The sequence below is a fragment of the Sorex fumeus genome, unplaced genomic scaffold (assembly GCF_029834395.1).
Source record: "Sorex fumeus unplaced genomic scaffold, SorFum_2.1 ptg000047l, whole genome shotgun sequence".
Classification (NCBI taxonomy): domain Eukaryota; kingdom Metazoa; phylum Chordata; class Mammalia; order Eulipotyphla; family Soricidae; genus Sorex; species Sorex fumeus.
This window is the reverse complement of record NW_026606104.1, coordinates 39,377,999-39,398,852: the sequence shown is the minus strand read 5'-3', so window position 1 is coordinate 39,398,852 and position 20,854 is coordinate 39,377,999. Positions and strand designations below refer to the sequence as shown.

The window sequence follows — 20,854 nt, the reverse complement described above, 5'->3', positions numbered from 1 at the left end:
CCACAAGTGTCCCACCACACCTCAGGTTCCCTCTGCCCCTGGGTCACTGGGTGTGAGTTCCTAGCTGAAGGCCTCGCTCTGTGGCATGTGACCCCAGAACGGCCCGGCTGGGGTGGGGAGGGCTACGCACCCGCAGAAAGGCATCGAGGGAGCCGTTCTCCATGTACTCGGTCACGATCATCGCCAGGCGGCCTGCGGGGCGGGGCAGGGAGACCCAAGTGGCTGAATCTTCCCCCACTCCAGAAGCCACCAGCACTGGGCAGTACTCAGGGACCTGGGGAATCCAGTGCCCAATGTGGTCCCAGCTCTGGGCTCCTTCTGCACAGTCATCTGGGACCCAGAGACGGCAGTGGGACTGGGGCCTGGGAGAATGACATTGGGGATGCGAAGGGGCCCTCAGGACGAGGTTGTCCCCCAGCACCTACCGCGGGTGACCACGCCCTCCAAGCGGATGATGTTGGGGTGGTCAAACTGACCCATGATGGACGCCTCACTCAGGAAGTCACGCCGCTGCCTCTCCGTGTAGCCGGCTTTCAGGGCCTTGATGGCCACGGGCACGTCCCGCTGGCCTGGCACCCGCAGCCGCCCATAGCAGACCTCTCCCGACTCCCCTGTGGTCCAGAGAGGCAGGTGGGGGGAGGGCATTGAGACCCTCGGCCTTTGCCCAGAAACCTGCCAGCCCCCAGTGTCATGCAGCCCCAGAGCCCCAGAGCCTGGCACCACCCTCTTCCTCTGTCCTGGCACCCACTGTCCCGGCCCTCGCTGTGGCTCCTGCATGCACACACACATATATGTATGCACACACACAATGCACATGCATTCAACATACGCATGCACACACAGTCACACACATATGTATGCACACATATGCACCTACACATGCAATGCATGCATGCATGCATACACATACATGCACCTAAGCACATGTTTATGCACACAAGCACACATGTGCACTCACACACACACACACACACACACACACATATACACGCATTCCAGGCTCACCAGAGCCAATGATTTTCTCGATGTGGATCCTGGAGGCTTCAATCTCTCGGGTCAGACTGCGGCCAGCCCGGCCCGGCTCCTCATAGGTGTGGGGCTCCGCGTAGAACTGGGGCTCCGGAATCTTCCCCGGGGGGTGGTGCAGGGGCAGGAAGACAGGAGGAGGCGCTGAGGGGCCAGAGAGGAGGGTTGTCCAGGGGGTGCAGCAAGGCTTCTCTCCCAGAGTCCCTGGGCCTGGGGAGTCTGGGGGAACTGGGGTCGGGTGTGGAGTGTGTCTGGGATCTGAGGATTAGCACTGAGTGCTTGCAGCACAAAATCGAGGACTCAGGAGGCTCCAGAAAGTTCTAAGTCTAGGGGACTGGAGCAATAGCACAGCGGGTAGGGCGTTTGCATTGCACGCGGCCGACCCGGGTTCAATTCCCAGCATCCCATATGGTCCCCTGAGCACCGCAGGGGTAATTCCTGAGCGCAGAGCCAGAAGTAGCCCCTGTGCATCACCGGGTGTGACCCAAAAAGCAAAAAAAAAAAAAAAAGTTCTAAGTCTACTTTCTGGGGTCTCTTCTGAAACCCTTAAGATCTTTTTAGGGGCCAGAGAGATAGAACAGTAGATACAGTGCAGGTGGACTTTGATCCACTGTCTGTGGTCCCCGGAGCACAGAGACAGGAGTAAAAAGTCCTGAGTACCACCAAGGGTGGCCCCCCCCCCCAAAAAAAAAGATCTACTAAACTGTTCTGAGGTGGCCAACATGTGACCAAAGTGCCAATTTAATTGTTGGGTGTGGCTCTCTAGAATGGATTCAGTCCTTAAACTTTCCCACTTGCAGCCCTCTGGCCCCCACCCCCACCCGCTGCCCTGAGAAATGCAACCTTGGCCTGCGCTTGCAGCAACACCCTGCGGTCATTGTGTGTGGAGTTTGCATTGGATGTAGCCTGTTGAGAAATGTTTTACTACTGCCAGATCTTCGGAGATGGCCCACATTCCCGACCCTGTATCGGGTCTGACCCACAGCTGAAGAAGCCAGGAGCTAGGCAGCCAAGTTCCCACGGCTCCATGAGAAGCAGCGCCATCACTGACCAATACACTCTGTCTCCAAGGGCACACTAGTGGGGGTGAAGGCAGGCAGTTCCACATATGCCTGCTGCCTAGGGCCCATGCAGGATTCTGGGAAAGCTCGCTGTGGTAGGGGCTCCTTCCAGGAATCCGTGACAACCCCTGATATTGCATGCAGAGGCACGCGGGGGTCTGCGTCTCTGCATCTCCCTGGAGAGAGGGGGTCTGGGAACCCGGGAATGGGGAGCAGCTCTATGCCTCTCTGTTAGCTTAAGTTCATCTGTCTGTCTGCCCCTGGGCTTCTCTGTGGACTGCATTTTCCTTCCCACCTGTGCCCCCCACCCCTAGACCACCGCACCCCTGCGCCCCAGCACTCACCCTCCCCATTCTGATAGTGCATCTTCTCCTCTTCCGAGTCCTGGAAGGCCTTGCTGTAGCCGCAGTGCCTGTGAGGGGAAGCCCTGCCTGAGCCCAGCCCATGCCCAGCCCAACCCAGCGCCCAGCCCAGACCTCTTCCCTCCCCTCCCCCCTCAGCTCCTGCCACCCAGACCCTCTCGCTGCAAGCTGAACCCACCCGCAGGTGTTCAGCCCAGCTGAACGGCAGCTTCCCACTTTGACAGAGTTCTACAAGCCACGTGGGCCCGGCAGCAAAGCCCAACGTGATATTAGTGCCACTCTACTGGAAACCACCCTAGAGGCTGGCACATGAAGCTTGTGGGGACAACTGTGCTGGGGGACACTCAGTTTCTGCATTCTGGTCCCTGTCCCCACCGGAGTACAGCCTCTCTCCCTCTCTGGAAGCAGGGAGTGAGGGGGCCACGGCCAAGAACTCCATGGATCCACAGAACTAGTACCTATTCCTCCTTTGGCATCTGTCTGGTAAGTGACTGGGCCCCGCTGTGTGCCGGGTACTCACCTGCAAAGGGAAATCAGAATCTTCCTCCCTAGAGTGTCACTGGGAGTCAATGAGATGGAGGGGGCGTGAGAGAGACTCAATGGTGACAGTGTGGATTTGGGCTTGAGTGACCAGGGAATGGCGGTGCTGTGGCATACTTGGGGTGGGGACTGGGGGCGGTGGGAGGGACAGGATCGGGGATGGGTGTCTATCTAACACTGAGCAGAGATGGAGAGGGCAGCTGGCACTTAAAGACAGGTCTGTGCAGGTGACAAAGATTTGGGGGCGTCAGCATGAAGCTGTGGGCTGAGAGATGCTCACTCAGGCAGGAAGGTAAACAGAGAGAAGGGTTTGGGACAGGTCTGGGGTCCTGAGCTTTTGCGGGTTTTAGCAAGGGGGGCGCTTTTTGGAAAGTAGAAACAGGCTAATAATGGAGGAGGTCAGGCCAGACAGGTGGATGGAAAAAGGGGGAGTGGGTGTCCAGGATAGGGAAGGCCAGTGCAGTGTCCCAAGGAAGACAGTGTTGTTATGTTTGTGTGTCCAGCCCCTCCTCGGGTGCCTGGGACCCCGCACCACACACCTCTTCTTGCAAATGAGCAGGAGCAGGAGGACGACCAGGCCGGTGATGAGCGTCAGGCAGATCCAGACAATGGTCCGGGTGTCGTAGCGCGGCCCTGGGGGAGGAGGTGGCATGGGGCAGCCTCTCAGCCCTGGCCCAGGCCCTGACCAGCGGGGAGGCAGGGTGCAGCCCTTGTCGGCCTCCCCTCCCCTCTGCCAGCCTCCTTGGCTTCCCACCTGGGACCACCATATGCTGCTGGGACCCCAGGAGTCATGTGACTTCCCGCACCCTCTGCTGTTCCTCCCCTGCAGGAAAACGCACACCTAGGGGAATCTCCTGCCAGTCATGCTAGCAGTGATGGAGCTGCCCGCTGCGCTGGCCCTCCCGCCTGTCCTCCAGGGGTGCCGGGCGACCTTCAGTTCTCAGGGGGAACTGCGGAGGCCCAGAGGGCTCGGCAGGGGCCCCTGCAATCCAGGGGACAGAGCAGAGCAGGTCCCCACACCAGCACAGGCTCTGACTCAGGCATGGGGGCTGGTTCACGGTGAACCCGTCTAGCCTGCACCCGCACCATACTCCCACACTGTCCGTGGGTCAGAAGAGCCCAGTTGGCAGGAGATGGTAAAGGGGGGCTTCCAGGCCAGGCCTCAGACACTCCTGAGGGCCTGTTCAAATCCAAATGTGCCCCCCCCCACCAACACCCCCCTCCCCCCCACCGCCCAGTCGCCTGCCACCCAGATTTCTGATGCAGGAGGCCTGGGATGGGGCCTGAGAACCAGCATTTCCCACCCACCGCCCCCAGGCAGGGAGTGGTGGTGCTGTTACTTCGAGTCCCCCACCCTGCTCAGAGTCACGTCCTGGAGGCTGCCAGCAGGGCGACCCTAGGGAAGGGGCACAGGTCTGTCCACACTGGGTTCGGCTCAAGTTCTGCCTGGCAGGCAGTGCCAGGCCGTTGGTGGTGCAGCTCAGACAGCCCTTTTCCCTCTATCAGATGTGGATGCAGCCAGGGCCTGGGGTTCTCAGGAAGGAACCTGGGGGTCAGTCTCCAGGCAGTGAGCAGGGTGGCTTGCTCAAGAGGATATGTGTGTTTGGCGGGGGGGGGGGGGGGGGGGGGAGGGGAGGGGGGAGCAGCCTGGCCACTCGCTCCGCTGTGCCACGGCTGCTCGGCTTCCTGTTACTGACATTGTGGAGCTTGGACTATGCCTGGTGTGGGCAGTGCCAGGGACAGAGCCCAGTGCTCACCAGGCAGGGCATAGGCTCGGCCATCTTTCATCTGATCCAGCATGGTAACCCACCCCCAGACCTGCTCTGATGACTCCTCAGGACCCGTCTCTCCCAGACCTGGGGGTCCGCTCTGCTGACTTCCCTGGGACCCCACCCCACCCCAGATTTTGGGACTCCGCTCTGTCGACCCCTGGGACTCCCCCCTCCAAACCTGGGGGCTCTGTTCTGCTGACTCCCTGGGACCCGGCACCCAGATCTGGGTGTCCTGCTCTGCTGAACCCTAAGCACCCGCCCCTCCCCAGACCTGTGGGCCCTGCTTTGCTGACCCCAGGGCCCTGTGCCCGCCCCTCCCTGCACTCACGGGGCTTCCCAGTCTCCACCTCCACGGCCTGGCTGAAGCGGCCGCAGCCGGCCGAGGTGCGGGCGCGCACCTGGAACACGTAGCGGGTGCCTGGCTTGAGTCCCGAGACGGTGGCCCTGGTGGTGAGGGCCTTGAGGGTGGAGTAGCTCTGCATCTCCTTGTCCTGCCGGGGGGAGGGATTTGTGAGGGGCGCCCCTTCCTCCAGCCAGCCCAGACCCCCCCCCCCTCACCTCCCCTCCAGCCCCTCCCCTCCAGCCCACCCTACCTTCTCGTAGTACTTGATCTCATACTCCAGGATGATGCCATTGGGCTGTTCCGGCTCCTGCCACAGCAGCGACACGCTGGTCTGCCCTGCCCGCTCCTGCCGGATGACCACCACCTGGGACGGGGCTGGGAGGGGTGACCTCGGTCAGACAGGGGCAGGCGGCACACCCCTTCCCAGACCCCACCCACGCATCGGATCCTGGCTGAGCCCCATTCATGCAGTTGGACCCATGTCCCCGCCGAGGAGACCAGCAGTTGGCAGCCTGGTTGGTCAACAGGGATACCGCGGCCTGGACCTGGCCAGGGACACTGGGATGGGGGCCCTGACAAAGCCCGAGGACCCTCGACCTCCTCCTCCTCCTCCCTGGCCTGACCGGTCTGGGGGAGCATGCCGGACTCTTCCTCTCATTCCCATAGAGCAGCTGCCCCTATCCGCCCAGAGTTTGGTCAGAGAGGTCTGGAACTGAACAGATGCGCAGGGGGCTCTGAGATGGGGTGAGGGTGGGGAGCACACAGGGGAGGAGCAGGGGTCTCACTGCCCAGTTTGGTGGCATGGCTGGGACCTCTGCACTTCTGGAGAAGGAGACCAGAGCTGACCAGAGACCATAGGAGCTGACACGGTGGAGACAGGAGCTGGCCTGGGGACCTCAGGAGCTGACAGAGCGGGGACAGGAGTGGCCCGGGGACCTCCAGGGCTGACGTGTTCTCTGTCAGTCCCGTGGACCCACCCACCCACTCCCTCTGCCAGTGCAGTCCCTGGCTCTGCCGTGCTTTTGCTATGGCCAGTGGGGTGGGAGCTGTCAGCTCTGCAGTCTCTCCTACCCCAGGCTCCCTCCTCCCTCTCTGCTTCTGTCGCTTCCCCCATGGCCTGCCCTCACACCCTCTCTGGGGGTCCTGTCCAGGGGCGGCCTGACCTTTCATGCCAGGGCCCATGAAGGTGGCCTGCTCTGACAGGCCTCTCCGGACTTCAGCTGGAGGTGTGGTTACAGGGCAGTCCCCAGGAATGGGATGTGGGTTCACATCATGGCTGAAATATGGGGGCACCACGTAGGAGCCAGAGTTCCCCCAGACAAGTTGGGGTGCTGCTGCTGCAGGGGAGAAGGGGGAGCAGGGCGTCCTCACCATCATCCCCTGGGGCTCCTGCATGGTAGTGGTGGGGAAGGATCTGGGGGCACTGGAGAAATCCAGACAGATCTCACGGAGCTCGTGGTCCGGAGGGGACACAAAGAAACTCCGACACAAACCAGCGCCGGGGGGTGGGGCAGGTTGCTGAAATGCCACTGAACCCATGGAAACATGGGACGGGGAGAGAGGGGCCACGTTGGCCAGATGGTTGAGTGGGACGGGGACGCTGGCTGAGCTGAAGACAGAAGGAGCCTGGAGGGTCACAGGGACAATGGCGGGCGGCAGGGACAAGCCCACAGGGGCCGCGGCCCAAGAGGCGCCCAATGGTCTCTGAGCTCAAGCGCACACTGTGTGAGGCTCCCCATGACCTGTTTTTGGACTGTTTTCCTGGAGTGTTCAGGCTGTGGCACAGAGGGTGAGCCAGGGAGGAGGGTGTCATCCTTATGGCTGTCAAGGCAGGGCCCTGGGTGTGCCCCCACACTGAAACCCTGTTTTCCATGCTTTAGTGACTGAAACAGGGGTGGGAGTGGAGTGGGGAGGTAGGGGCGGGTCCTTGGAAGGGAGTCAGGTTTAGGTGTCATGAACATGGGTCCTCAGGAGGGCGGGACTCATGTCTCTTCAGGAAGGGATGCTAGCAAGCTCACATCCATGCTCCCACCTCGCTGTGAGAATGTAGGTGGGCGGCAGCTGGGGTGGGGCTTCTCACCAGAGGTCAAGCTAAGAGCTCCATGGTCTTGGGTTTCTGGTGTCTAGAACCCCGAGGTAGAAAGTTCTATGCCTGATACCCCCATCTACGAAATTTTATCCTGGCAGGTGGAAGAGGGAGAGGCTGAGGGGTGAGGTGGGCATGTGGGATGGTCACCCTTGGCGGTGGTGCCCAAAGAAACACAAAGGTGACGATGTGGATTTGGGCCTGAGTGACCCAGGAAATGGTGGTGCTGTGGCCTAGTTGGGGGAGGGGGGCGGTGCAGTAAGAAGGACAGGATCGGGGATGGTTGTCTGTCTAACACTGAGCAGAGACAGAGAGGGCAGCTGGAGCTCAGGGACAGATCTGTGCTGGTGACACACATTTGGGGGCACCAGCATGAAAATTGTGAGCCGAGAGAAGGTCACTTGGCAGGAAGGTAGGCAAAGAGAGGCTTCTGGACAGACCTGAGCCTTCAGGGACTGCAAAGATGGGAGGAGACAGGCCAGACAGTGGATGAGAAAAAAAGGTGGGGAGGGGCGCGTCCCAGGCAGGGAAGAGCACTGTCCCAAGGAGGAGAGCGCAGGGAGGAAAGGGCCCATTGCATAGCCTCTGGAGGGAATTAGAGGCTTTGGGCAGATGAGGAAAATCACCAAGTTGCAGGTCTGAGGAGGTCCTGGAGGAGGATGCAGACAGAGGCACTCAGCAGCAAGATGGACAGACGCTTCCCCGGGCACGGGCTCGAGGGAGGCCTGCCTTGGAGGACAGAGCACACTCCACGATATCAGAGGCCCCTGGCTTCCCCAGCTCGCCCTCTACCCCTGAATCCCTGGCTGCTGCTCCCTACCCTGTGGCCAGCAGCAAGGGACCAAAGCAGGGCCAAGAGGAAGGGGCACTCCCCTGATGCCCGCCCACACACAGTCTCTGCACCGGCTGGGCCCTGGAGGCCGGGACACTTGCTTCCTGGGGAGCGGACGGGCCTGGGTTAGAATCCTGCCTCTGCCACTTCCTAGGCATGGACTCTAGCTGGCTCTCTGTGCCTCAGTTTCCTCCACTGTGACATGGGGGGCACAGAGTCTGTCGGGCCAGGCCTGTGGGCAGTGCGGACGAGCTGGGGCGGAGGTCCAGGGCACACCTGGTGGCTGATGGGGGTGGTTTGGGATCAGCTTGTCTGTCACCTGACAGGCAGGACACACCCAAATTTTTGTGGGGTTTTTTTTTTTTTTTGGTCACACACCCTGCTCAGGGGTTACTCCTGGGCCTGCACTCAGGGATCACTCCTGGCGGTGCTTGGGGGACCATATGGGATACCGGGTCAGTCGTGTGCAAGGCAAACGCCCTCCCTGCTGTGCTGTCTGTCACTCCAGCCCCAACACAGCCAATTTTTTTTTTAAGAGGTTCTGGGGGCTGAAGAAGATCCATGGCCACTGTCCAAACTGGTGTGACCAAATCTATCCCAGGGGCTCCAGTGGCAGCTGCTTCAGAAAATGATCATCAGAGTTGATTTCAGGTTTTAAATGACATTTATTGAGCCTGCACCGTGGCCAGGAGCTGGGTGAAGCGTGTTCCTCTCTCCTGCTTAAGCTCCATGGCTGTGCTGGAGGCAGGCACTATCCTCGCCATTGTACCAGAGAGGAAACAGAGGCAGAGAGGGAACGTTCCAGAATCCAGGCTGAGGACGGGCCTCCTGGCCTGCTCTGGGCGTTCCGCTTCCTCTTGCTTACAGGACGGGCTCTAGTTGTCTAAAGGCATGCAAAACCTGTGGGAGGCAGGGCCAGGATGGGAAGGCGTGTGCCCCCCAGGCCACAGCAGGATTCTTCCCCTCCTGGGAGTGCTTGGATACAGGCCAGGGCTGGGGGACGGAGCATCTCCGCCTACCTGCCTGGTTCGTGGTGATGTTGACCACGGCTGCCCGGCGGGGCTCGGGGCTCAGGTCGGACACACCGTTGACAGCCTCGATCCAGAATGAGTAGTTCATGTGGGCCAGCAGGTTGGCCACCAGCAGGCTGGCCTGCACCAGGCTGACCTGCTGTGGCACAAAGCGGGTCCCGGCCCCGCAGGCCTCGCAGTGGCCCAAGGCCCAGGGGCAGCGGCGGCACACGGCGTTGTAGGTGATGTCACTGCGGCCACCCGGGTCCAGGGGAGGCGCCCACTCCAGGGTGACAGAGGTGCCATTCACACTGGAGATGAGGTTCACCGGCGCTGAGGGGGGCCCTAGGGAGCAGAAAGGCACAGGTAGGGCACAGGGTCCCCCCCCCACACACACACAGACCAGGGAAGGGCGGGGGCACCCATGACATCTGGGGCTGCGAAGGCAAGGCCACATGGACTCCATTCTCTGGACACAGGGGCGTGTGCAGGGCCTAGAAACAGAAGTGGCCCCTCTTTCACACAGGAGCATGGGGATCCCCAGGGGGCCACAGCGGCCAGCCCAGGTGTGGGAGGCCCGGTCAGGTCATTTGTGAGCAGACTCCACTCCTGACCCCTCACCCCTGCCTCTCGCTAGAGCTAATGTGGTGCGACAAAGTGAGGCAAAGGCAACCCCAGGGCACCCAGCATATGTCCACAGCTGCACGGAGCCACGCCCTCTCTCAGTCCAGGGAGCACCCCCACTAGTGTGAGGACTTGGGGGTGGGGGAGGTGGAATCATGAGCCAGAGGACTGTGGAGTCCTCTGCCTCCCCGAGGGCCTGAGATGTATAGAACAAAGGCTTGGAGACTCAGCCTCCCCCCAAAGCTGAGGTCCTGTGGGGGCCCAAAGCCCAGACAACCTGGGGTTTCTAGAATCTTCATGCTAAACCACGCATGTGGCAGCAAAGCGGAAGCCGGCTGGTTGGATCTGGACTCTGCTCTTGGCCTTGAGTTGGGCTCACCACGGTCTGAGGAGTGGCCATCCCCTCTGGCCCACGTGGATAACACACAGACCTGGGCAGTGGACACGGGATGTGTATGTGAGTGTTGGTGGACGTGTGTGCGAGTGCATGAATGTGTACGTGTGTGTGTGTGTGTGTGTGTGAGTGAGTGCATGTGAGGGTCTGTGGGTGTGCCTCTGTGTGTATGCTTGTGTGTGCTGATTATGCCCGGGCCCCCATCTACCATGTACGGGGACCATGGGGCTGGGTGGAGAGGGAGGGGGGAGGAGGGGGAGGAGGAGAAGAAGGAGGAGGGGGAGGAGATGAGGAGGGGGAGGGGGGGCATTGAGGCTGTGGTCCATCCTGACAAAAGCAGCCAGACCTGTGTGGAGAAGCCTTTCCCCCTCCCCACACAGGGCAGCGGTCCGGTGGACGAAGCTGACTGAGCAGGTAGAGCCCCCCTAACCGGACACAGATCCCTCCAGGCCAGCGGAGAGACATCAGCAGAGCAGCTGTGTCAGCAGAATGCAGGACAGTCACGCAGCCCTGCAGGCGTGGAGCATATCCCTTGAAGGCTGGTGTCGTACCCAGCACACCAGACACCACCTCCCTTGTGGGGGGCTTGTTCACACTGTACTCATGGGGCGCGTCCACCTGTGCTCTGTTGGGGACAGGGGCAAGTGCGCCCCCAGAGGGCTCTATACTGCACATCCCAGGGGGACACCCTGGGCCACCATCTCTGGCCCTCTTCCCGAATGCTCAGAACCACACACACATACAAACACACAAACATAAACACAAACACGCACAAATACACAAACACACAAAAATATACAAACACATGAACACAAACACACATAAACACATACAAGCACACTCAAATACACAAACACACACAAACACATAAACACATACAAGCACACACATATACACAAACACACAAACATATAAACACACATAAACACACAAATACACAAACACATAAACACACACAAATACACAAACACACACAAATACACAAACACACACAAATACACAAACACACATTCAAACATATACACAAACACAAACACAAATACATACGAACACACACCAATACACATACATACACACACAGGCTCTCGCCAGTTCAGCAAGGTTTAAGGTGATGAGGCCTCTCCAGAACCTCTCAACTCACCAGCAAAGCCCCTTTGCTTGCCCACCACAGCCCCTGAGACATGGGGCCCTCATCTGCCCCGGGATGGAGCAGAGACGGGGGGAGGGAAGGCGGGCAGCTGGGGATTGAGACTGGAGAACAGCAGGGTCAAGGCCTCCAAGGAGGGGGAGACGGTCCCGCCCACCCCTGTCTGACCCCAGTCCCAGAGGCAGTGGGTAGTGGCTGGAGCCTGCCCGGTCCTGTGTCCAGATGCCGGGCTGGGAACTGTGGGTGGGGGTGGGGCACTCACGGGTGCAGGCGGCAGACGGCGGGTCCAGTGCTGCACGGTAGTAGCTGAGGTCGCAGTGACAGGTCTGGGCGGCAGGAGCCGCGGAGTGGCTGTGGGGCGGACAGCGGGCGCAGAGCTGGTCCCCTGGGGCTGACTTGTAGAAATCTAGTTCGCAGGCTGTGGAGAAGAGCATGAGGTAGGTGACCAGCAGGTCACTGGACGCCTGCAGGCAGTGCCCACTCCAATGCACGGGTGCCCCGGGAAGCCTGGTGTGGACCCGCAGCCCCTGCCCTCTCCTGCTGGTGGAGGAACTAAACAGATAGGGGCCATGGCTTCCCCAGAGCACATCGGTGGCACGCTGAGGTTGGGACCCTGATGTCCATGGCCCAGACCCAAAGGGGTGCCCCGAGCTCCTTCAAACCCCTCTCTCTTCTCCTCCAGAGCCTTGTCCCTCCCTGGCTCAGTGTCCAGGCTCAGATTCAGTCCCTCATGGTACACCTATCCCTGAGTGAGACACCAGCCTCAGGGGGGCCACCTGAGAGCTAAGAGTCTAAAGTGCTCAAACCCCAAGGATCAGGGGAAAAGCACATGTCAAATGTGTGTGAACTCCTGTGTCCTGCACTGCATGCTCCCTGGAGCACCACCAGGAACAACCTCTGAGACTGAACTGGGACTCCCTGCCACCAACCCACACTCACACTACCTGGGCGCACCCAAACAACAAAACGTAAGACCCAAACACAAGGGGGGATGGTGTCGCCAGCAGGTTAATCTGTACCTGTGAGGCGAGTACATCAACAGCTTGATAGCACCATCAGACTTTCAGATACCCCAAAATTGCTGCTGTGCCTTTAGCCAGACCCCAAAAACTTGGGGCAAAGTTTACCAAGAGAGTAAACGGCCAAAAGTTAGGTATGTGGGAGACACACCCACAAACCACCTCCAGCTCAGCTATATAATTGGAAGCACGGCGTCTCTGGTTCCTGATTGAACTGCTTAACGGCCAAGATCCCAGAGACTCAGAAACGAATCTCGGAACCCAAAGGCTTTTGGCAGAAATACGTCCTGTTCCTGCAGTAGGTTACTGGCACTGGGCCACTCCAGATGGGAATAGGTTTCGTGCCTTGGCCTGTTCCCCCTGGTGGCCCGGTGACCGCCATCCTCCAGAGGCCACTGGACAGTCAGGTTTGGGCCTGCAGTGACAAGACATGCAGGGCCTCACCAGATGGGGGTGGAACTGGCCCTTCCTCCCCATCCCAACGAGACCCCGAGTCACCCCCTACAAACGGCCTCTCTGGCTCCTGATCAAGCTGATTAACAGCCATGATCCCAGAGATTCAGAAACAAATCTCGAAACCCAGCGGCTTTTGGCAGAAATGCATCTGGACTGCATACAAGGTGGCCGCCACCTCAGAGCTTATTGGAAAGCCAGGTATGAGCCGGCGGTGATGGGGCAACTGCAGTCTCATGGGAAGGGAGACGGTACTGGCTCGTCCTTCACACCCTACCGAGGTCATGAGTTGCCCACCACAAGCGGCTCTCTGGCACGGCCATGGCTCCAGAGGCAAACGGATTTAGTCCAGAGCCCAGCAGCTAGCGGCAGAAAAGTGAATGGACCATGCATTAAACTCCGGCGCCATGCCTCCCTGGGAGGGAAAGGGTATTGCTCCCTTCCGCCTTTCTCCCCCCCAGCAGCAAGGTGGCCGCCACCTCAGAGCTTATAGGAAAGCCAGGTATGAGCCGGTGGTGACGGGGCAACTGCAGTCTCATGGAAAGGGGGGCAGTACCGGCTCGTCCTTCATACCCTACCAAGGTCATGAGTTGCCCCCCATGAGTGGCTCTCCGGCACAGCCATAACACCAGACACACAGAAACCAATCTCGTAATTATCTGGCTCTCAGCAGAAATCCAAAATCATTATATGATTCTCATAACCAGCTATAGAAAACAAAGTATTTCGTAATGCCTTTTCAGCAATTTTGATTGTTGGGGGGGAAATTCTAAACAATAATGGTGCATCTTTTGTCAAAATAATGAATGTAATCAATGTAGAGAAAAGTTAAGTAGAAATCATCTGCCTCACAGGCATTGGGAGCGGTGGGAGGGGGGTATATTGGGGTTCTTAATGTTGAAAAATGAGTACTGGTGAAGGGAAAGGTGTTTGGTCATTGTATGACTGAGCCTTAAACCTGAAAACATTGTAACTTTTTCCACAGTGATTCAATAAATAAATATAAGAAGAAAAAATTTTTAAAAAATTTTTAAAAAGACCCAAACACAAGCAGACCTGCAGGATAAGGTCGGTGCTTTCTCGTCAAGCACCCAGGGCTGGCCCAGCTCAGAAGCTGTCATCAGTGCTGTGGCATCAGCTCTGGGCGGGTGCAGACTCCAGGACCCAAGGGGGCCAAACCAGCAGCCAGGAGTCTCTCCCCCAGCCCACGCCCTGAACCAAAGTCCTCTGCAGCAGGCAGGGGCCCGCAGGGCACTCCCTGGGTTCTCTCCCCCACTGAACCCCACCCTGAAGCCCAGTGCCAGAAGCAGCTTCGCTGGAAAGGCCATCCTGTCATTTCTTTTCTGCATGGGGGTGTATCACTTTCCTATCTTAGCTGAAAATCAGGCGAAGTTGTGAAATTCTGTAATTGAGAGAAAGCCTGAAATCGGGAGGCAAGATAATGACTGTAAGTTGCTTCCCTGCCTGAGGCCACGGAGCCGGAGGGGGCTTGTGGATGGGGAGTTGGGGAAGACAGTCCAGTTCTGAGGTGCGTTCCCCCCACTCCTCGACAGGAAGACCTACGGAGGCTCATGCCTGACCTGGAGTTGGGGGAGGTCCTTGCTGGCACACGCTGATCTCTTCTCTCTGGGAGGCCCAGCCGGACCATGTGCTTCTGAGATGGGGGGTTGGGGCGGGCGGTGTTCTTGCCAGCAAATATTTGTTTAATAGGTTGTTGAGCTGGGTGATAGCCGGGATTATCGGATGCACATCGATTAGCATCTTGGGGCTGTTTGCTCACTCCTTCTGCACAGACTCCCTCACCCACTTATGAACTTCGGTTGGAGACTGGCGCTGAGGAAAGCTGGTCTCACGCACAGGGAGTGTGGCGTCGGGGGAGGGAGCGCCCAGCCCAGTCTGCCTCTCAGAGCCTCTGACTGTTCTGAGTGCCTCCATGGAGCCGGCTGCCTGGCCGCCCTTTCTTGTCTCACCCCCTCACCTGGGCCGAGGAAGCGGGCGCTGGCCTGTTTCCTCATCTACACAACGGGAGCTGGAGAGATAGCACAGTGGGTAGGGCACTTGCCTTGCATGCAGCTGACCCAGGTTCAACTGATTCCCAGCATTCCATATGGACCCCCCACCCCAGCACTGCTAGGAATGATCCCGGAATGCAGAGCCAACAGTAACGAACCCCTTGGGCATTACTGGGGTTATGACTCCAAAATCCCCAAATAAATAAGTAAAGGAAATGAAATGGGACCTGGGGCTGGTGCAAAGATTATACCAGTGGACACAGATGGATTCCTGCGGGCACAGGGTATGGGGCCGAGCTAGGAGGTTGGTGCAAACACAGCTGAGACAGACTCTGGGGTGCTCGGAGGCCTTGTCCTGGCTTCCTAGCCAACCAAGACGGAACTCAGGTGGCGGAGCCTCTGGGGCCGCGTCTCTGCCCCTCCTCCCCCCCAACCCTTCCAGGGCTAAGCGCTGCTCTGGCTCGGGCATTCTGCACCTCACGGGGGAGCAGTTCTTACACGCTCCGCTAATACCCATATGGCTCTCATGGTCAAGGCCAGATTAATCCAAGCAGCGAGAATAAAATAATCTTTAATAAGAATACTAATCACTAGGCCTCAGGGAGCCCAGAGACCTGGAGGCAGAGCTGGGAATTAATGGCCGAGACAGATGGAGCCGTTCTGGGCTGGGGTCTGGCCCTTGCTGTCCACCCAGGGCGCTTCCGGAGCCTGGCGTGCCGGTGGCGGTGGGCCCTGGGCCAGAAGGGCGCTCCCATCCCGGCCGAGGGCGCCTTGAGCGGGACACCTGTCAGGCCGACAGCTGCCCGCAGCTCCGGCCACCTCCCTCCTCTCCCTGCCAAGAGCTTGAGATTTGACAAATAAGGTGTCCGCGGCGGACGAGCACAGGAAATTAATTCTAAATCAGATTTTAAACACAGTCAGGTAGGCAGAGGGGTGCGTGGTTCCCGTGCCCCTCTGCAGGGAGCCGCCGGTATTTATAGCAGATGATGACCAGCGCCTGCGGCAGTGCCCAAGCCACAGAAATGGGACAAGGGCTGACTGGGGTCGCTGTGCCCCTGGGGGAGGCTGAGAGGTCCTCCCCACTTGGGGTGTGTGCAGTACAGCCTGGTGTGGAGGACAGGGCCATGGCTGCTTTCTGATGGGGGAGCAGTGGGGAGGCTCAGATTCAACCTACCTCTCTGGGACCACCCCTCTCCCCATGCAGACTATACACACCCAGGGGCTGTGAGGACCCCAGGTGGCCTCCCCCTGACTCTGAGGGTTGGTCCCGCCTCCTGCCTCTTCCTGGGCTTCCTGCCCACCTCCAAAACTTTCGAGCTACCTTGCAACCAACTTGTGTGGAGAGCTGGGGACTGGGCCTATGGCGGGTCTCACACGCTGGGTCCCCCCTCTCTTTTCACTGGAAAGAGGGGGAGCTCTGCTCTGGGCTACTTACTCAGCCCTTCCTCTCAATGGGGGGGTTTCACAGAGAACCCCTCAACAGGGAAGGGTCCGGGGTCCCTCAAACCTCTCCCTATTCAGGTTGGGGTGGGGGGGCACAGTTTTGAGAGGACAACACAAGAAGCCTAATAAAGGCACCCCAGACTCACACTCACACACACACACACACTTTCACACACATACACTCAGCACAAACTTATACACATATGTTCCCAATCGTAAAGGTAAAGGTAAAGACCCTCCCGTTGTTCATCGATTTGCTCGAGCGGGCCCAGTAACGTCTCCATTGGAGACTTTGTCGTTACTGTGTCTGGCATATCGAATACGTCACGGGGAGCTTGCCAGGCTCTGCCGTGCGGGCAAGATACTCTCAGTAGCTTGCCGGGCTCTCTGAGAGGGGCGGAGGAATCGAACTCGGGTTGGCCTTGTTGGCTGCGTGCAAGGCAAATGCCCTACCGCTGTGCTATCGCTCAGTTCCCAATCGTAAACAGACTGATATACACTTACACACATACATTCACACACACACTCTCACGTATTCACATACACACATTTACTCATACACATTTTCCACTCACATGCATACACACATACATGCACTTACTCATATACTCACATACTTACACATGTACTCTCATGCTCATAGTCACACACCCTTACAGGCACACACATACAATCACATATTCACACATATATGCACATACACACATGCATAAATACACTTATACAAATATACGCACACTTACATTCACCCATACGCATACACCCACATGCATATATACATATATATCCATATATATATACATATATATCCACACACGAATAAACAGACTCACACATATACACACTCACGCACTCTCACAATCCCCAGCTCCTGCCGGTCCCCACCCCGCTGCAGGGGCAGGGCCAGCCCTGGGAGCCTGCTGGCTAGGCCAGAGCGGGGCCTCCAGTGGGGAGGACCCATGTGCCTTTCCCACATGAGCTGACCAGCATCATTGGCACTGAGGCCCTAACAGCCTTTCCTCGGGCCACTTCAAACTGGCCTTTGGTCTCCAAACCTGCCTGCCCTCAGAGACTAGGAATTAATACTTTTAAAAATAAAACCTATAATTATCCTGCAACTGGCATGATTATGTTGTATTATTATTTAAACAGAGAATCCAAAACGCTTGGCCGGTCCCTCCCAGGAGTAGGGCACTCCCGTGTCTGTCATGAAAGCATCTGCAGCCCCAGGAGGAGGAAGAAAGGAAGGCCTTAGCCCTGCTGGGCTCTCTAGGTCTCTGCACAGGCCTGGGGGGTCCCCCGAGTCCTGCCTCACCACACACTTCTTCACAGACTCTGTCCACTCACACAGTGATACTGGCTGGGCACTTTGCTGTATCCCTGGCTAAGTCCAGAGCTGGCATGAGGTCAGGGCTATAGTGTCCCCCACTAAGTGAGGAGAGGTGTGACTCGGGGGCAGAGGGAGCCTCAGGTATAGTTGACCTAGTCTCACCTTGGCTTCAGCAGTAAGAACTCAGCACTTCACCTATTATCTCAGGATAGACGTTCTAGTATGGACTGTTACTGTCCAGTGAGGCAGGGACCCTGGACTGACATCTCTGATGTACAAGTTTGTGAGTGGCACTGAGCAAAGGGCCTGGTGCATGGCAAACAGTCAAAAGATGGCCCCAGAATGACTTTTCATTTCCCAATAAAATGAGGGTCTGCTGGAGGCCCAGGGCCAGGGAAAGCAGAAGGGCAGGAGGCCAGGAACGGGCTGATAGTCCGCAGCTAGACCTGAAGTCAGACCCAGCACTCCTCTCACCACTGTGAGATCGATGAGGGTGGCGACATGCACTCCTGAGCCTCAGTTTCCCCATCTGTAAAGAGGGTGGCCTGCCTTGCTGTAAGGAACAGATGCATGAAGGTGAGTACAGACCCCAGGCAGCTGTCCACAGCCTCTGGTGGGGAACTGCCAAGTACAGGTTGTCTGTGAGGGCACTCAGGGGATGCCGGTGGTCTTAGAGGCAGGCCAACTAGGGCACAGGCAGTGGAAGCGCCCCCAAGATAGGCTGCTGCCACAGAGGGGCTTTGGGGTTTTGGGGGCGACTGGGAAAGGCAGAAGTCCAGGAGGTGAAGACAGAGTGCAAAAAGGTTTCTTTTAAAAAGTTTATTGCCACATAGCAATACTTCAAAGTGGTTCCAGGGGTCAAGTTCAGGGCTCCCACATGCAAAGCTCTAGTCCTTTTGGGGGGCCCTCCCTGGAGGTGCTCAGAAGGCCTGTGGGGTCCCACTAGGCCAGTGGTTCAATGTGAGGGTCCGAAGCCATGGTGCTGCTCAAGTCCGTGGAGCAGGGCCCACCCAGGCCGCCCCGCTGGTGCTGGGGGCCTCCGGGGCTGCACCCAACAATACTAAGGGGACTGTATAGTGCTGGGAATCAAACCCATGCCAGGTGCTTGTCGAGCGTGTGCCTTAATCACTGCCCTTAATCACTTACAGTCCTTCCTTACGGACCCCAGAGAGTCTCAGAGTGGACACAAAGGCCCAGTGGCTGGAGTGGCAATGCAGATGACTGCCCAGTGCCCACCTGAGATCGACAGTTGGTGTCTGCTCCATCCTGTTGGCCCCCGAAGAGGGACAGCGCTGAGGGCCTGAGGTCCCTCTCCCCTGGCTTCAGGGATGCAGGACCATGCGAAGGGTGGGACAATACTGAGAGTGGCACATACTGTCCCCACCTTTACGGAGACTACCGGGCCATCCCAACACCCTGGTGGGAAATCCACAGGCACTGGGGAACCAGGCCAAGCGCCCACCCTATGCCCTTCCCAGTGCCTGTGCCACCCTGTGCTCTGGGGAGGCCGGGAAGGGCAGACAGGTAGAGACCACAAACAGGCAGGACAAGTCTGTCTGTCCACTTCTCCGGTACCCCCTGCCCTGGGGAGGCATGGCGGCAGGGCGCCCACGGATATGCGTGTGCTGACCACACACGGCATCCAGGCCAGATTCTGGGCTGTATGTTAGCTCATTGGCGTGAGCAGAGGCAAGCTTCACAAGTCCCTCCTTGCAGCTGTCCTTGAGAGCTGTGGCTGTCCTCACCCACGGGCCCAGGGTAAGGTGCCCTGAATGTAGGCAGAAGTGCCCGAGTGATGTCCGGGCCCAGACAGTGCCCACTGCAGGCTCCTGATTGTGTGCCCTCACGGCCTGTTCTTCACTCCTTACCCAGGGCCCTGGGGCCACCTTCTACCGACTACTTTGGCAATTTTGAGCATAGACCATAGAGGTGGCTCCTGACTTGAAATCCCAGCCCTGCTTCTCTAGCTGTGTGCGCTTGGGCAAGATGATTTGCCTTCTCTCTGTGCCACAAGTCCCTCCTCAATAAAACCAGGACAGAGTGGGGAGACAGCCCAGAGGGTTGAAGTGCGAACTTGGCATAAAGAAAGCCTGGGTTCGGTTCCCTGAGAATCACAGGGGGCGCAACCCCCAGAGTGTGCTGGGAGTACCATCTGAGCACCATCAGGTATGGCCCCCAAACCAGTCAAACCCAGGGGGCTAATCCCAGGGCCTGCATGGGCCTGAAATGGCTTAACGTGTGAGAACGCTGAGCACGTAGCCTGGGGTCCCGCCGAGGCACCCTGACGGAGGGCTTCCCGCTCTCCTCCTCCCACCTGCCCTCCCACGCACTCACACCAGGCACAGTGAGGGAGGCGCACTTGTCTCCCCAGGGCTGTGTGTACCTGCCGCTGCCCCCTACCACCCTTCCTCCACCAACGCCCGCCGCCTGGGCAGAGGCACACTCACCCACACAGGCATCCCGCCGCTCCTCGTAGCCCGCGCTGCACACGCACTTGCCAATGGGCACCAGCCACTCGCCCTCGGCGCTGCAGTACATCTTGGGCGTGTCCCGCTCCTCTGAGTGCCGCACGCACTGGCCCCGCACCTCCACCAGGGAGGAGGAGTCGGCGCCCGTCACTGCTTCGGAGAAGGCTGCCAGGTTCCGCACCATGGTGGGGCACTTCTTGTAGTAGATGCGGAGGGACAGGATGGCGAGGCAGGCGCCGATGTCCTGGAAGGCCAGGTAGAAGCCGCGCTTGCTGAGGGGGCCCACGCCGCGGACCTCCGTGTTGAGCTTGAGGCGCCGCACGCCCAGGTCGGCACCCGTGAAACTCTCGTCGGCCGCGATGGTGTCAATCTTGCGGAACTGGCTCTCCTGGGTGCTGGCGCCCAAGTCACGGTCGGACTCCAGGTAGTAGAGGTTGAAGGTCTCCTTGCAGGTGCCTAACACGCCGGGCATGCTGTTACAGTCCCGCAGGGTGAACTTGATCTCCGCGTAGACACGCCGCGCACCGTCCCGGGGTACCCAACTGGTGCGCAGCCAGTTGTTCTGGTTGGGGCTCATGACGTTGCACACCTGGTAGGTGTGGATGGGCCGAAAGGACTCGTCCACCTCGTTGATGGAGTCCCACTGCGGCAGACAGAGCACAGCCCTGACAAGAGTCAGCACCCGCCCCCGCGCCGCTCCCTGCCCTCCCCACCTGCCACGGGCACCCTGCGGGGGTCATCCTGGGGCTGAGGACAGGGCACGCCCCAGCCTCCAATGGGCCCCTGCTCCTGACAGATGCTCCTGGGGAAGGGACATCTGCCACCCTCTTATGGGCGTGGACCGTCCGAGCTGCATATCTGAGGTCACACGGTGAGTGAGGAACGGATCCCGCATTAGAATGATCTCAAAGTAACCAAGTTTGGACCTTGTT

General features: G+C 58.7%; 1 protein-coding gene across 5 annotated transcripts in view; it reads right to left on the bottom strand.

The window, feature by feature from the left end:
• Positions 1 to 20,854, bottom strand: part of EPHA8 (EPH receptor A8) — a 35,132-nt gene that overhangs the window by 2,418 nt on the left and 11,860 nt on the right. For 2 of the 5 annotated variants that reach the window (XM_056122660.1, XM_056122663.1), the window contains exons 3-12: positions 19,902 to 20,565; positions 11,460 to 11,615; positions 9,042 to 9,377; positions 5,355 to 5,479; positions 5,090 to 5,252; positions 3,529 to 3,622; positions 2,432 to 2,499; positions 1,006 to 1,170; positions 426 to 611; positions 131 to 192 (exon numbers count right to left, since the gene is read on the bottom strand). In XM_056122660.1, the coding sequence (XP_055978635.1) occupies positions 131 to 192; positions 426 to 611; positions 1,006 to 1,170; positions 2,432 to 2,499; positions 3,529 to 3,622; positions 5,090 to 5,252; positions 5,355 to 5,479; positions 9,042 to 9,377; positions 11,460 to 11,615; positions 19,902 to 20,565 (2,019 nt within the window). Of the gene's footprint in view, positions 1 to 130; positions 193 to 425; positions 612 to 1,005; positions 1,171 to 2,431; positions 2,500 to 3,528; positions 3,623 to 5,089; positions 5,253 to 5,354; positions 5,480 to 8,675; positions 8,923 to 9,041; positions 9,378 to 11,459; positions 11,616 to 19,901; positions 20,588 to 20,854 lie in introns of those variants that run through there. The other 3 variants (XM_056122661.1, XM_056122664.1, XM_056122665.1) reach the window with 3 other exon arrangements.